The 17,869-nt window shown below is 29.5% G+C and overlaps 1 protein-coding gene across 4 annotated transcripts; it reads right to left on the bottom strand.

Moving 5' to 3' along the window:
- Positions 1 to 13,203: 13,203 nt before the first annotated feature.
- Positions 13,204 to 16,661, bottom strand: LOC103485796 (uncharacterized). Of its 4 annotated transcripts, none has more exons than XR_536941.3 (3): positions 15,886 to 16,581; positions 14,207 to 14,330; positions 13,204 to 13,752 (listed from the first exon to the last, which is right to left on the bottom strand). XR_536941.3 is itself a non-coding variant. In XM_051084529.1 (2 exons), the coding sequence occupies exons 1-2, from the start codon at positions 16,387 to 16,389 to the stop codon at positions 14,277 to 14,279; spliced, it is 558 nt and encodes a 185-aa protein (XP_050940486.1). In that variant the 5' UTR covers positions 16,390 to 16,661; the 3' UTR covers positions 13,760 to 14,276. The 4 variants fall into 4 exon arrangements, 1 of the variants encoding a protein (XP_050940486.1); XR_007820809.1 differs by having other exon boundaries at positions 13,204 to 13,746; XR_536942.3 differs by having other exon boundaries at positions 13,204 to 13,632.
- Positions 16,662 to 17,869: the final 1,208 nt, after the last annotated feature.

Below are 17,869 nucleotides of genomic sequence, written 5' to 3'. Positions count from 1 at the left end.
TTTAATCCAAATTGAATCATATTCAAGTATAAATTGCTCTCATAACCTATAGTTTTAATGTATATCATATACACATTAAATTTTAACCTATAGTTTTAATATGCATTTAATCCACATTAAATTAATATTTGAACCTATTCAAATATTTTATGCTCTCATAAATTAATTTGGAATCATATCCAATATAATAAAGTTAAATTAACTTATAAACATTATATTACAATTTATCATCATACATTATATTAATTCTCAAAGTAAATTTGAACATTTCAAATTGCAACCAATATATATTAACCTCATTACCTTTACAAGCTAGGAAAGAGAACTAATGGAACTATAGATCAGAAACTAAAACGATATGAGATTAGTTGGCTAAAGTCATTAACCACATTAAACAATATTCGTTAACTGTATGTACACTCCACTAAAAACTCATAGCTGAACTCTTCTCACTATAGATATATTTTTGTGTTTATGGATATAGACAAATTACAGTAAGTTAGTCATTCACAAGTGTTTGTAACACCAGTTGGGTCAAATTATCGTTTTACCCTTGGGTTACTTCTAGTCCTTAAATATCAATACTTCTCTAATGGACAACCTGTCTATGGTCCAACTTATAAACAAAAACTCATCTCGTACCATAGAAAGGGTAGGACCCTTGTTCAAGTCCAAGATATACCATTTTAGGAAACTCTCATCTACTAAACCTAAAGTCGGAAGGGAGTAAATTCTCTCTTGGTCTTATCCCCAAAATGATAAGCATATGGAGTTGGCAATCTGGCAACTCTCACTCGTACAAAATCAAAGGACAATTCCTAGGTCATCCTAATGAAATAGAAACCTAACTAGTTTACGGAGTGATCTTATGCAGTGTTCGTATAGGGAGACATGCAAGTGAGAGTATCCTATGCAATGGGATAAGGTACCTAAAGACCCTTTTAAATTGTATCTCAAACATTGATCCCTATATGTCCCTATATACTATTCAAGGTCGTGTGGAGATGTCGGCAAACCCACCTTTGCCTATCTTTGTTAGATTTATTTTAAATATAATAATATTATTAATGTGGCCCAATTGCATTATATTCAATTTATCTCTTTCGGACCTATTATTTTATTAGGCCTATTAGGTTAAAAGATAATGCTCTAATTAAACACCATGATAGGTGATGTCTATAAATAGAACCTTAGAGGTTAGTCCTCTTATTGCCTCATTAAGTAGTTTATTCTTCTCATCAAGAAATCTAATTAAGTTTAAAAGAAGGCCAAGTGAGAGAAACACAATTTCTTAAGAAGATTATTTATGGATCCATGTGTGTTGTTCTTTAACTAAATTTAATTTGTAAATTCATCTCGTTCAAAGATCTTGATACTTATTATTATATACAATGTTAGAGTTTTATTGTATAATCATGAAACTAAAGTTTACATGTGGTATCAGAGCCTTGATTGAGAACTTGTGATTTTACATGAATGATTAATATTTTATAAAATGTTTCCACAATATGTTTTTCTTAAATTTAAAGAGGTTCCCAACCTCGTTAAGATTTCATTGATAATTGAAATTTCAATAAAATTGATAATGTTTCTATGAGAAGTTTTAATCATCAATTTGAGTTGAGTTTATTTATGATTGTCGAAAGAATGGAAAGAAATTTAACCCACCACAGCGTGTAACGCCCCAAAAATTTAGATAATTTTGGAGTTAATTATCTTAATTTTGTTTAATTAGATTTAATTTTTGGGCGTTATTTTGAATCCATTTAATGAGAATTATTTGATTTATGTGGGAATTAAAATTAATCAAATATTTCTTGGATGAATATTTAATTAATTAGAGGTTTTGACACGTGGTGTTTGTTGAGTTTTTATTAAATGGTAGGTTAAGAGGATTAAGTAAAGTTGTGGATTTTTAGTGTTGTTGAAGTTGAATTTAATTAAATAATTATGGACGTTATTTAATTAAACCGTAGGGTGGAAAGTTTGTTGGAGATTTGATAATTATATGTATACGTGGAAATATATATATATATAATTATTATGTTAAAGGAAAAGATAATTATATTTGTTGAAATATAATTATTTAAGGAAAAGATAGTTGTATTTTGGAGAAAGGATATTTATTAAAGGAGAAAAAGTAAAATAATTATATTTTGGGAAAATATAATTATTTGTAAAAGGATAATTAATTACTTTGGAGAAGATAAATAATAATTAATTATTGTGGAAGATAATTAATTATTTTGGAGAAAGATAAATAATAATTAATTATTGTAGAAGATAATTAATTATTTTGGAGGAAGATAAATAATAATTAATTATTGTGGAAAATAATTAATTATTCTGTAGAAAGATAAATCTTCTTGATTATGGAGTGGAGTTGCTATGGTTGGGTTAAGATAATTCATGTTGAAAGTTATATATATATATAATTATTATGTTAAAGGAAAAGATAATTATATTTGTTAAAATATAATTATTTAAGGAAAAGGTAATTGTATTTTGGAGAAAAGATATTTGGTAAGGGAGAAAAAGTAAAATAATTATATTTTGGGAAAATATAATTATTTGTAGAAGGATAATTATTTTGGAGAAAGATAAATAATAATTAATTATTGTCGAAGATAATTAATAATTATTTTGGAGAAAGATAAATAATAATTAATTATTGTGGAAGATAATTAATTATTTTGGAAGAAAGGTAAATAATAATTAATTATTGTGGAAGATAATTAATCATTTTGGAAGAAAGGTAAATAATAATTAATTATTGTGGATGATAATTAATTATTCTGCGAAAGATAAATATTGATTCTGGAGTAAAGTTGTTATGGTTGGGTTAAGATAATGCATGTTGGAAGTTATAAGTGATTTATTGGAAAAGATTTGATTGATTAAAAGAATTGAGGACTTAAGTTAATTTGAGATTTTGGAGGGAAAAGTTGGTTTTGGTGGAATTGGATTTAATTGAGTATATATATATATGGATATATATATATATATATTTAATTAATTATTTGGAAAAGTGAAGTTAATTATATGATGGAATATAATTATATTTGTTTGGAAAAGAAGATAATCCATGATGGTTGATTTGATTGGACGAAAAAGATATATATTTATAAGAGAATAATGATTTAAATAAATATATATTTATTGTAGATTTTGGTGAGAGAAAAATAATAATAATAAAGAAGTATTATTATTATTACTAATGGTTATAAATGCCTAAGATTAAGACATTTATTTAGGAAAGATAATGGGAATAAAGATATATGTATATTTTTTTTGGTATTATATATATATATATATCCTAAAAGGAAAAGGAAAAGGAAATAATAATAATAATTATTGTTATTATTTGAGTCTATAAATAGCATTGGAATGCTTAAGATGGAAATAAAGGAAAAAGAAAAAGGTTCTTTATCTTTTTCTCTAAGATAACCCTCTGTTGTCGCCGCCGCCTGTTGAAGTTAAGATTGGTCTCTTTGGAAGCTTGAGGATTTAAAGTGATGATTTTTTTCATCAAGGATAAAAGAATTTTTCAACCTCCATTTGAGTAACCTTGGTAAGCAAATGAAATTAAATTAATGTTTTATTAATTTAATTTTGGATCTATTTGAGGTTTCTTTAAAGGTTCAATTGGCTAAACTTTTTAAGATTTAAATTTTGGATTTGACCAATCAAGGTTGAATTCGTTTCAACCCCTTTTTTAGAAAGTTAATTAATTTGGGAGGATTTTTTGATGTTAGTCAATTGCTGATTTCATTAATTAAGATACTAAGTGTTCCTTTTATGATTAGGATCAAGTTAATTGGAGAATTTTACTGTCAACTAGGGAGTACCTTTGTTTGGCTAAAATCTCCAGGTAAGAGATTCTCCTACTAGACCTTCGAACTGAATTTAAGAGACCGCATGTAATTATGATTATGCATTGATGGTAGCTAAAATGCATAACTTGATGCTACTGATAATGACTGTCATTGTATTGATGTTGATGATGATGACTGAGATTATTATGTTGATGATTGATGATGATGACTGATGTTATGTTAATGACTGGTAGATTGATGTTGATGATTGTTAATGCATGATATATTAATCACATGATTAAGGACGTTAAGATTAATACTCATGCCATGTTATGATGTTATGGTACATACTATGGATAGGGTGTTCTGTTAACTTTGTCTATTAGAGTCGTACCTGCATGGGTGTCCTTCGGGATCACCACCTATTTAGGACTGTGTGGTCCGACGGGACGCCAATCTAGCATGTATATAGATATGATTCGAGTGATTCGACGGGGTCCTCGCATCCCGATCGTCTTAGTGTTACCCCCGGGTTCACTACAGACCAGCATGTCCTAGGTGCTCCCCCGGGACACCGAAGACCAGATTTTCGTTCCTACGGGAGCGCATGTTGCACGTGTTCGGGAACGTGCCAGAGATTGGGTACCATTTTCAGGACTCTAATGGGAAGTTAACAGACACCTAGCGGGACTAGTAGTAGGTCCCTTACTGAGTATATGTTTGTACTCACTCTTTCTATGTTTAACATTTCAGGCGAAGGTAAAGGTAGAGGAAAGCTGGCGAGCGACAGAGAAGGATCCGTGACATGCCATATGGGGACTCAGTTTTGCTTCCGCGTTTATGTTTAAGTGTTTTAATATTCCGTTTTTAATGAAAATTTATTCTTCCCTCGTTTCAAAAAGTGTCTCTTGTCATTGTTTTTTTTAGTAACGACCTCGGCTTAGTATAAAGAGTTGGGTCGTTACACCGCGGATCATAATCATCAATTATTTGTGCTTGTACTGCCTATCACAACTGCGTTTATTAATGTGATTTTTTGTTTCTTCTTTTGTTTTAAAAGATCATAAGTTAAATTAATATATAGTAATCATGAATTAAAACAAATAAAACCTATTTATGAATTAAAATTTAGATTTTAAATATTTCGAAAGTTACTATATTTAGTATGATATATTTAATTTACGTTCAAATTGATGATTATGAATTAATTATAATTTATGTGTTATGCATATATTATGTTTTAAAGTATCCATTTATTCAAGTGATTTTAAATTATGTCATTTAGATTGAATGAGAGTTTCGATAAAATTATTTGCAATATTAATATTTTTGTAAATTTTGCAATTAAAACCGCTTGTGAATTATGTTATTCGATATGTATATATTAGAAATAATTTGTTAGTCACCAAAGTGACCAAATTAGTATGTTATATAGATATTAGATTAAACTTAATTGGGAAAAACAAATAAAGAAAAAGAAGATTAAAAAAGAAAAGTTTTTTTTAATTTTTTTATCATGAAAAATCTTTTATCTTCTTATTATGAAAAAGAAAAATAAAATAAAGAAAAAGAAGATGAAGAAAAATATTTTATTTTCTTATTATGAAACAGAAAAATCTTTTATATTCTTATTATACAAAAGAAAAATAAAATAAAGAAAAAGAAGATAAAGAAGAAATTTTTTTATTTTTATTATTATGAAAAAGAAAAAGAAAATATAGAAAAAGGAGATAAAGATTTCATTAAGTGGTATTTTACCCCAAATAATCACACTATCAAGATTAGGGTTTTCCAAGATTAATTTTTTTCTTGGATTTAAAGTTATCTCATATTTAATTATGTTCTTAATTACTCCATTAATGTTACTATTTTTGTTGGGATTGAATTGCTTAAATTTTAAATATAATAAATTATGCATGTTTACATTCCATAAAGTTTGGTACAATAAATTATATTTTATTGTCTTTTTTGCATTATGTTTAAATCACAAATAATTTAAAACATGTATTTGTTTGTGACTATTTGATATCTATGGTATAAATAATTTGTTAGTCATCAAAGTGGCCAAATTAGTTAAGTTCAATAGATACCAAATTAAGGTTAAACTCAATTACTCATATTTATGTAGTGATGATGAATCATATTATATTATGAAATATAAAGATATTATTATGAGTATATTGATTTTTATTATTATAAAACATTTAAATTGCAAAAAGGTAATTAGTAGTTTTATAATTTTGAATCTTATTGTTGTTAATTAAAATCTTTTATCATGATACATATGTTATGAACAATTTGTTAGGCACCAAAGTAGCCAAATTTGTAAATCTTTAGACATCAAATTAAAGTTGATTCAATTACTCATGTTCATTTGATGTTAATGAATGAGATGATATTATGAAACATTAATGATTTGATATGAGTGTATTGATTTTCGTTATTATAAAATATTTAATTTAACTAAAAGTAATTAATAGTTTTATAATTTTGACTCCTATTGGTTAATTGAGATGTTTGGTTAGATATTATTAGTATATCCAAAGATAACTAATTCATCTAATGGGCATTTAAATTACCAATTATATAAAACTAAATCTAACATCAGTTAAGTATAAATATTGTACATTGTTGTGCCTCCCAAAGAAGAACTTCAATTTATAAGTTGATGATTCTTTAATATTATCTGAATTTGTATTGTATCTTTATGTTTATTTCTCAAATCAATGATGCATAAGCATATCTATTTTGTAATTGCATCATCTGCTCCCGTTTCTATTCATTCGCATGCTACATCTATAATCAAGTTTAATGCTAGATCTATTGGCAAGTTTAATGAACTCAAGTTCTCTGATTGGTGTAAACAAATCTGATTCCATCTTGGAGTTTTGGGTCTTGATTATTTGGCTCTCTCAAGTGAAAAACTTGCTGCACTTACTTCAGCTGCTAGCAGTATGAGAATAAATCTTTTTATAATGTTTAGGAAAGATCAAATAGATTGAGCCTAATGTTTATGCGAATGATTGTAGTAAACAATATTAAGTCCGCAATTACAATATTGAAAATGCTAAAGTTTTTATAAAATTTATTGAAAATATGATGAAAAAGTATATTGTTTTGATCAATTTGCTAAATTCCTAGAAAGTCATGTTTACATGCTCAACACACAATACCAGGAACACCACAACAAAATGGTGTTGCAAAAGGACGTAATATCATACATAAATGAATGTGGTTAGAAGTATGTTAATAAATTTGTCTATACCTGTGTCCTTGTGAATGTATGCATTAAGAACCGCTCAATATTTATTAAACATGGTTCCTAGTAAGTTAGTTCCAAAGACACCTTTTGAACTGTGGATAGGAAGGAAACCTAGTTTAAGATACCTACATGTTTGGGGTTGTCAAGTAGAAGTAAGAATTTATAATCCACATGAAAGGAAACTGGATTCAAGAACAACTAGTGGTTCTTCATTGGTTATCCAGAAAAATCAAAAGGGTATAGATTTTATTGTCCTAACCACAGTACCAGAATAAATGAAACTGGAAGTGTAAGGTTCATTAAGAATGACGTAGTTAGTCAGAGTTTGAAACCACGTAAAGTGGAAATTTAAGAAGTTAAGGTGGAAATTCCATCATCCATAACTTCTTCTCAAGTTGTTGTTCTTGTAGTTGTTGATTCTGTTAACAATCCACAAGAAGAACAAATTAATGGTCAAACACCACATAATGATGTTATAACAAATGAACCTGTAATTGGGGGACCACAAGAAATAGAGTTAAGAAGATCTGTAAGACCAAGAAAATCAACTATTTCTGATGATTATGTGATTTATTTGCATGAGTCAGAATTTAACTTAAGCATTGATAATGATCCAATTTTGTTTTCATAAGCCACTAAAGGAGATAATTTTGCCAAATGGTTAGATGACATGAAAGAAGAGTTAAAATCTATGCATGATAATTAAGTCTGAGATCTTGAAGAATTGCCTAAAGAAAGTAAAAGAGTTGGGTGTAAATGGGACTTTAAGACCAAACGTGATGGCAATATCGAATGATACAAGACTAGACTTGTTGCCAAAGGTTATACTCAGAAAGATGACATTGACTATAAATAAACCTTTTTTTCTGTCTCGAAAAAGGACTCATTAAGAATTATTATGGCTTTAGTAGCTCATTAGATTTAGAGCTTCATCAAATTGATGTGAAAACTACCTTTCTAAAAGAGAAGTTAGATGGAGAAATGTTATGGATCAACCAGAAGGTTTTATAGTTGAAGAAAAGAAACATATGATGTGTAAATTAAAGAGGTCAATATATAGATTTAAACAAACTTCCAGACAATGGTATCTTAAGTGCAATGATACCATCGCATCTTTTGATTTTAAAGAAAACATCGTTGATCGATGTATATACCTAAGAATCAGTAGGAGTAAAGTTTAATCATTGTTCTATATACTTACTTACAAGAAATCTGATCATTTTGAGGTAATTGGATATTTAGATTCAGATTTTGCCGAATGTGTGGATACACGAAAATCCACTTTTGGGTATATGTTCCTATTAGCTGAAGGAGCAATTTCATGAAAAAGTGCGAAGCAGTTTATTGTTGCTACATCCATTATGAAGGTTGTATTCTAAAGGTGATGAACGTATGGAATTAAAATACTTTGTTGTTAAAGAAGAAGTTCAGAAATAAATAGTGTCAATCAAACACATTAGTATTAAACTTATGATTGCATATCTATTAACTAAAGGATTGCTACCATAGACATTCAATGATCATGTTAAACGTGTGGGCATTAGCAGATATCATTATTGAAATCAAAATTATGTTACTTAACACTTTGAGCTCATTTATTTATTGTTTCTGATTTTATCTTATGTTTCTGTTCTTATGATTAGTATATACATAAATGAATTATGTAAACCAAACAGGACATCGTCTTTGATAAAGATACTTATTGTTGGACTATTATTGATTATCTTTATTATAGATCATGTTAATAGAACAACTATTTCAGTGATACATGGAAGGGAGTATGTTAATGCAATGATGTATGACTGCAATGATTCTTTAGTAGTTTGTTTGACTTGACATGATAGGTTATGAAGTTTAATTTTACGCATTATGTCTATGAATGTATATGGTAAATAATGTCCATGGGCCAAGTGGGAGAATGTTAGATTTATTTTAAATATAATAATATTATTAATGTGGCCCAATTGAATTATACGTTATTTATCTATTTCGGGTCTATTATTTTATTACGCCCATTAGATTCAAAGATAATGACCTAATTAAACACCATGATTACTGTTGTCTATAAATATAACCTTAGGGATTGGTTCTCTCACTTCCTCATTAATTAGTTTATTCTTCTCATCAAGAAATCTAATTAAGTTTTAAAAAAGACCAAGTGAGAGAAACACAATTCATCAAGAAGATTATTCATGGATCAAGGTAGGTTGTTCTTTAACTAAATTTAATTTGTAAAATCATTTAGTTCAAAGATCTTAGCACTTATTGTTATATACAATGTTAGGGTTTTTTATTGTATAATCATGAAACTAAAGTTTATAATCTCCTCTCCCCTTTCAAAACTTGGGTGCCCCTTGGGACCCAAACCCATAAGTGAAGGTGTAGATATTTAAAGGACATGGGACTTCCACGTTGCTATCTTAGCAATGTGGGAATGCCAAGTTTGAATAGAATAATATTATTTTTTTGCTTTCTAAAATTTTTCGTTAACAATACTATATTTTTCTTAAGATCCGTGTCAAATCACTTGCATTTGAAATTTGCTTCAACTCTATTGTTTCTCCAAACATTATGATTCCACTAGATATTTTGAGTAGATCTTTTATTGTCACGATCAATACTATGAAAACGAACTCCATTGACAGTGCAACCATTTTAAGAACGAACTAAGGACCAAGTGATATATTGAGTAAAGATCATTGAATGTTTCTCCTCTTTGACGTAGTGAGTAAACCTATTAATTTTTAATAGGTTATTACAATTCAAATTTTATAACTTATTAATGATGTATAAAATTCATTCGAGAAGTATACTTACATGATCTTTAAACCAAGCAGAAAATGGTGATCAATGTCTTTGATTTAATTCTAATGTTTTGTCTAATCGAGTATGAATCATTCTTAAATATTCTCTATTCATAAATAATAGCACGCGATGAAACAAAAAATTGACATTAGATATAACATAAAATTTGAAGGACATTGACTAAACTTATAGGATCTAAACATACCTATACGATAAGACGTTATCTCAAAATTGTTGTTCAACGTACATACCTAATGTGTCTATTTGTTTCTCATTTTTTGTCAACATCTTTGCAATTGTCCCCCTAATGGTCATGCATTTTGCCTAAACACATTAAAATCTCCGCAACTTAGGCCAAGGTTGACCCTACCAATCACGAACTCGGGCATGCCTTTTGGCTTCTTTAATTATCTAATTATCCTAAGTCAACTAAAAAATCCTACAGAATACTTAATTAGGTCAACTTTCTCTGTAAATACATCGTTATAACTTTATATGAGGTAACTTGAGTCCAACTCTAAAACACTCTCTAGCTTGCACAGTTTTTTTAGTCTTTGACTTAGACATTAGAGTGTGTGTAGCCAAGCACCACAACTAGCGATATGCAAGCTTTCTCTTTTGTAGGCCACATTCTTCACCACTTCAATCAAATTCATTATTAGAGTCATGTGAAATTTAGGTATGCTAACCACTGTCCAAAATTTGGCATTAATACACATAATAATTTCAACCAAATATGAAAGAAAGCATGAATCGATAAATTTATGAAAGTTTAAAATATAAGTTGATGTAATTGTTCATATTTAGATCGATGTTACTTTCTAAGTTTGAAGGTGTAAACTGAAACTTCTCAAAGAACTTTTTTTTTTTTATAAAAAAAGAGTAATGACAAGATTTAAAGGAAAAAATAATCCAAGGTTTTCATATCTAAAATAAAATGTTAGAATGTTATACAAATACACCAAAACTGAATTTTGAGGGCTATTTGGGAGTTGAAATGTAATAGTGATTATTGGGAAACTGAAGGGTGTTAGAATATGTGAGGAATCGAAGGTGTAATGAAAATGAGATTGTAAAATGGGAAAATAGTAGAAAATCTTGGAGATCAAAATAAATTGAAAATTTTCCAATAATTTCAAAAACAAGAGAAATGAGTAGATTTAAAGTAAAAAAAAACAACATTTTCATATCTAAAATAAAATGTTAGAATGATATTATACACCTACACCAAAATTGAATGTTATGGGGCAATCTGGGGGTTATAATGTGATCGTGAATATTGAAAATTTTAATGATGTTGGAATGAGAGGAAGGAATTGAAGGTGGAACAAAAATGAGATTATAAATATTGCAAATAATAGAAAAGAGAAGTTGAAACAAAATGAGTTACGGTATTATAAATTGGACCCAAACATTGCATTTTGAATTAAATTATGAGCTCCCACACAACCATACATCTCTAAAATTTTAGAAGGGAATATTAGAGCTTCAATCCTTTTTAAAAAGTGGTTTTTTTAAAAAATATATAAAAAACCAGCAAAATATTTACATTGTATAGAATAATTTTGAAAACGGAAAAAACTTAAGTCCACAGTAGAAAATACAAAAAAAATGCCTTAGTCAACACGCGATTAATCGGCGACACATGCGCATGTAATTATTCTTCTAAACGATGATTATATGCAATCGTGTATCATTTCCTACACGATTTTGTAGGAAATGAAACACGATTGCGTACCAAATCTAAATGATCTTGGTTCAAGATCGTGCACCAATATCTTTTATATTTTGAACACGATCTTGTATCTGATTTTTTAGATTTGATACATGTATAATTTCCTACACAATCGTGTACCAAGATCTAAACGATTTTTGTTCAAAGATCGTGTACTAAAATCTTTTATATTTGGTACACGAATCTTGTATCAATATCGTTTAGGTTTGGTATATGATTGTGCATGAATGTCTAAACGCTCATGTATTCAATATTGTGTACAAAAATCTTTTATATTTGCTAAATGATCTTGAACCTTTATATTTGGTACACGATCTTGAACCAATAGCATTTAGCTTTGATATACAATCGTTTAATTTAGATATGGAAGAGAAAATATATGAAAAATGACGAATATTGTTTACCAAGTGAAATTTTGAAGAAATAAAAGAATCATAGTAATCGAAGAACAATCATCATGATTTCAAAAAAATATAAAAGAAAAATCGTAAAAGAAAAAGATGAAAAGGAAGAAGGAAGAAGGGAAGGAAGAAGGAAGAAGGAAGAAAGGGAAGTTATGAAAATTCAAAAACGAGAAAAGCTAAGTGAAATATTTAAAAAAATTAAGGTTTTTATAAAACTTATTTTCAGAAATATCTCAATGTCATATAAGGGATTTAATGTCATTTCCGGACAAAGTTCACCTGATGTTGGGCTGCGGGGGAGAGATAATATATTTATTATATATTTTTCCATATTTGCGAAACATTTTTAACTTTGGAGAGAAATGCATTTATTATATTTTTCATTTACCGTTTGTTGTCATTTTTAAGTATACTTAGAACATTGCATTCGGTATTTGCAATATTCTAACCAATATCTGAAATATACTTAGCAATTATATTTCATATGTTCTCAAATGCAAATAGTTTCACCACATATTATTGGTTTTTCTAATGGATTCATAATTATTTTTAAATATACCTTTGAACGATGTTTGTAAATATTCTAACCAAACTATACTCATAAATATATTACAATATACTTAAACATAGATATTTGCAATTATATGAATAACTTATATTTGAGATTAATGGTTATACTGTAAATATACTTGAAATTTGATGAAATAAATGTTGTTGTGTTATACCATATAACAATATATTATTTTACATAACTCATTCACTCTATATATCATTTAGTACATGCTAATAAGTTTGCATGTACCCAATACACCATTTTTCAAAGTAAAATCATCCATTGCAAAGTATATATGCCAACAATACGTCATTCACAATTATAAACCTAAACTCTATTAACAAAATACTGATACCTTAAAAAAAAGAAAAAAGATTTGAGTTCGTGTCAAAGGGATATGAGATCAAGATTGGGGCTCAAAGGGTGTTTGTCGAAACTCATCAAAAAAAAAGAAGATAAACTCGAATGCATTTCTCTACAAATAGACTAATATCTGTGTCTATCATGTTATATTGTTTTAATCTTTCTGAGGATCATCCAAGATAAAATAGAAATCTATTAAACCTTGATATAAAAAGAATATATATATATATATATATCTATAATAAAGAGATCAAATAGAGCTGTCGGATATCCAATTTAAAGCTATTAGATATTATATACAAATTTGAAGATTCAGAAACCTAACATATACTATTTAAATTTAAGGGACCAAACATACAAACTAAATTTGAACAGGTAATTAACGGGAGAAGAGAGAAAAAAAAAAAGGAACTCTAAAACATCTCTTCAACACCCTTCTTGTGGAAGGTTGGTACTGTGTTGACTATTATACAATAATTTTGAGACTTGGAAGGAAAGGTATGAGAGTTTTTAAGACAAGAAAAGAACCCCAAGACATTTGAAATACCTATAATAAGATTAGTGTCTATAAAGTAAATTATTGTACACAATACCATCATCTATCTATTCCTTACTTATGGCCAATTGAATTGCCTTTTTTCTTAATCTTCACCAACTGGTCCTTTCACAAAATAGAATCCTCCTCACTCTTGTACCTAATACAATTCCTTTTCATTATTCTTCTACAAAAATAGACATTGATTTGGATAATTTATGGTCTTAAGCTTCATAATAATAACTGTAAATGATTGCTGAAGATTAATATGGATCTGTACCTACATATGAAATGAACATGTGAGGCTTATAAATTACATGTAAATCCTCTTTAACTACAAGAAAGATCACTTTCGCAATGTACAATTTACAAGCCTGAATTTAGGACTAGGACAAGACAACAAAAACAACACTTCTTTATGTGAGTAGCCAAAACCAAACACAGCCAGAAGCAGTAATATACTTCATATAGAGATATAAACAAAAAACACTTACAACAGACGAGACAATCGCTAAATTATACCGAACTATTAGGATTTTTAAAAGCTGACCCAAGCAGCAATCTCCTCGCTTAAATTAGCCTATATTAGTATAGACTTGAGGGATTGGAGGCTAAATTAGCCTATACGAAAACAAATATGCCTCTTTTACCCCCATCAGACAGGACTACGAGGAAACAAAGACTGTACATAACAAAAGCAATCCACAAGTAGTAGAAGAAAATCTACGGTTTACCGGACCAGTGAAGCCAGACTCTCTCGAAACAAAATCCATGGAAAATCCGCAGCATTTCTTTATCGCTAATCTATGATGTTGCCCTTAGTTCACTGTCTTCAAGCTGGAGATTCTGTGCTTCCTTCTGAAATTATTTGACAACCCAAAGCAACCTCTTATTAAAAAAATACGACTTCCAACTATGAGTATACATTATGAAGGATTCCAATATTATAATATAAAATGCTGTCAAATACAAATCCCAGCCTAGTAACCATAAATTCAAAGAAAAATGCATCCTAACTTTAAATGTTAATAATTGTCCTATTGATATAAGTTGATTCCTAAGGAGCTGAGAATGTAGAAGCCTACAAGGCCTTAATCAGAAAAAAGTATCAAGGAGGCCACCATAATGAGACTAACAATTTTCACAGTTGGATGTGGAGAGAAACTGCAAAATTACTTAAAATATAAACCGATGATTACTAGGGAATATGCAGATTTTATAATCTAAATCCCATCCCTTCACTCACGTGAAGAACACAATAACTTACAATAACCAACGTCACTCACTCATCTCATTTTCTATGTGTAAGAGTTAAGTAGAAATAGATATAGGTGTAAGATTACCCCAAAATTGGGTCACTAGTTATCGTGTCTTGAAGCAGACTCAAACTATCCACATTGAAAAGTTTTCTGTAATCCTCTTAATAAATGATAAAGAGATCAAGGGTTCAATTCATGGTAGTCACCTACCTAGGAATTAATTTTCTAGGAGTTTTGGGTCAGACAGGTTGTCTCGTGAGATTAGTTGAAGTGTGCATAATCTGCCCCATACACTCACGGATATCAATCTTAATCATTGCAACTTACACTAAAGGACATGAAAACCTGTCAAAATTCAGAAAGTTAAGCCTCTGATATGTACGGGCAGGGGCATGAAGGGAATTGCTCACAGGACAGCAATTGGATAGAAAGGAAAGGATACCCGGGGGGGGGGGGGTCTTATTTTGCTTGTTTGGTTATTACTCTTGGTTTGTTTGTGAACATTATCTTTGAATATCAATATATTGTCACAGTGCTGCCTCTGTTTCTATATTTGTTTGATTTTACTGAGTTTCAGGTGGAAAATCCTAACATAAGCACAACCATCACTGACTCGATGAACACGAACACACGAATACATTAAGATACGACTATAAACCAACAATACAGCCTCGATGAACATCGTTATTCTTAAAAGAAGAGAACAACAATTACATTGACTCACTTCATTTCCATGTCTCTACAGCTTCACATCCTATCACAAATTTTACATTCCTATTCAACGTATTCATCCAAAATCTAAATAAGCTAAAACTGCATGTTTCCACCACAAAGCATTACTCTAATGCTATATTGATTAGCAGGTACCAAAAGAATGAATTAAAGAGAAGCAATGTTCTTTAACCATATCATTCTACAAAATTTTAGAAAACATGAATTAACAAACATTCCAGTTCTAAAGTATAAACAAGGCAAATAAGAGCATGGATTTATCAACATTACTGCCCTATGTGAAGTATAATACCAATGCTTCTTGGTTCATAATGAACAACAATATTTCCCAAAACAACGCAAAAACTTAACCAAAGATATCAAAATCATCATAACTACTTTCAATAAATGATGAAGCAACAAAAACATTAACTCCAACGTACCGTCGAAAAAGGGCGATCCGTATCAAGAGAGGCAGCATTGAAGGCGAAGGATTGATCAACCGGATCAGCTGCAGTGCAATCAGGGGGGGACTCAAAGAGGGAAAGAGAGAATTGCTTGTCAACAACGCCGACGTCGAAATGAATTACACCAGAAGAGGACAAATCGACACGAATTCCCTTAACAGGAAACCAAAGAAAGAGCTCTTGGGAGGAAATTCCAGCCAATTCAGCGATCTGTCCGTAGGAGAGCCTGCCAGAGACGTTGAAATCATAGTGAACCTCATTCTCGAACTTGGCATTGCAGGGTTGATCGAGGAAGACATGGAAACGGCCGGTGGAAGAATCAATTGAGAATTTAGTGATGTTCTTTGGAAGGAGGCCGATGGGGAGGCCGTGAAGGTGGAGATGGTCGTAAATGGTGGAGGGGTCAGGAGCGGCGATGAGAGGGGAAGCAAAGAAGATGAAGAAGAAGAAGAAGAAAGGGGAAAAGAGAAAAAGGGTCATGACGGAAACGAAAAATGGAGGAGAAAACAGAGAGGAATAGGGGGATTTTGAGGTTGCAGAAGGTAGAATAGAAACGGCGCGAGAACAGAGAAGAAGAAGAAGAAGAAGAAGAAGAAGAAGAAGAAGAAGTAGGAATGGGATTTTGTGAGGTTTGCGTTTCACTCTTCTTTTCGATTATTCATTCCCTTCTACACGCGCTTTCGAGCAGCGAGTGACTTTTAAATTTAAAAACTCTCTTTAGAAAAAACAATAAAATTAGTAAAAGGTAGTTTCTTTTAAACCTAAAACTACTTGTTCTTATTACTTTCCTAAATATATAATGTAATTCTAAATATGAAGATCCAAGAGCTCTCATCATCCAATAGCCACAAACCATGATAACTTCGCCCAAGGAGAGGAACCATGAATGGTTAACTACATAAATAAGCTAAAATAAAAACTACTTTTTGAACCGTAGATAAATTACTCTTCTTATGAATATTCTATGTATTATTAGATGTCCATAATTTTCTTAGGTTACAAATTCATCCAATAACCTCCCCCATCAATTTCCATAACTTTCTTGTTTCCTATTTATATTTGGTTTTGTAACCATTATTCTCACAACTCTATAAATAGAGGTGGTAGAAATCATTTGTATAGACACCACAATTGAGTTCAGTCGTCTTCTCTTCTTCTTCTCTTTGGTTGTTTCATTGTTTTTTTTTATTTCATAACACGTTATCAGCATGAGTTTCACCACTTTGGAGATTGTGTAAAAATTGATTTTTATTTATGTTAAAGATCCACTAGAATCTTCTTTATAGTTTTGAGGTATTTAGAATCTCGTTCAAGTATGGTGAGTGTTTTAATTTTAGTGATTTTTCATATGTATGTATTTGGTGTATTCATCATTTATCTTCTCACTATCATAATTCATCTTTCTTGAATTTAAACATAAAGTTGAAAGAAGATGAATTTAAACATTTGATAACTAAGTATGCAATATATGTTAATTGTGAAATTGTTTGCTAAGGTACATTTGTTATTAGTTTTATAATTTGATTTGATCGAATTGAAAAACTTTATTCATATTTTCATATGTTTGACAAAAGTTGCATGTACTTTATCCTCATACTTTGGTAGAATGACTAAATAGAAAAAATTTGTGATTGCATAGATTTAATGAAAAACGATCCTTAATTTGGTTTCAAGTTATGTATGACATTTCATGGTAAAATTTTGTTATATTAAATTTTGGATGAATGAGATATGTATATCATGACATATGTGTTGAATAAGCATATATTCAAACTTAAATTCTATTTGAAGTATATGTATATATGTGTGTGGTTACTATTTTAGATCATAGATGATTTTCATATTTGTTGAAGAATAAAATATATGTTTGAGAAACTTAAATAACCTTGTTTTGAGTGATCCAAAATAGAAAAGATATTGAATAATCAAGTATTTCTTGACTTTATTTTTTTGGTTAAAT

Source organism: Cucumis melo, chromosome 5 (genome assembly GCF_025177605.1).
Source record: "Cucumis melo cultivar AY chromosome 5, USDA_Cmelo_AY_1.0, whole genome shotgun sequence".
Lineage (NCBI taxonomy): Eukaryota > Viridiplantae > Streptophyta > Magnoliopsida > Cucurbitales > Cucurbitaceae > Cucumis > Cucumis melo.
Note: the sequence above shows the minus strand (reverse complement) of the source record. Positions and strands in the feature narration are given on the sequence as shown.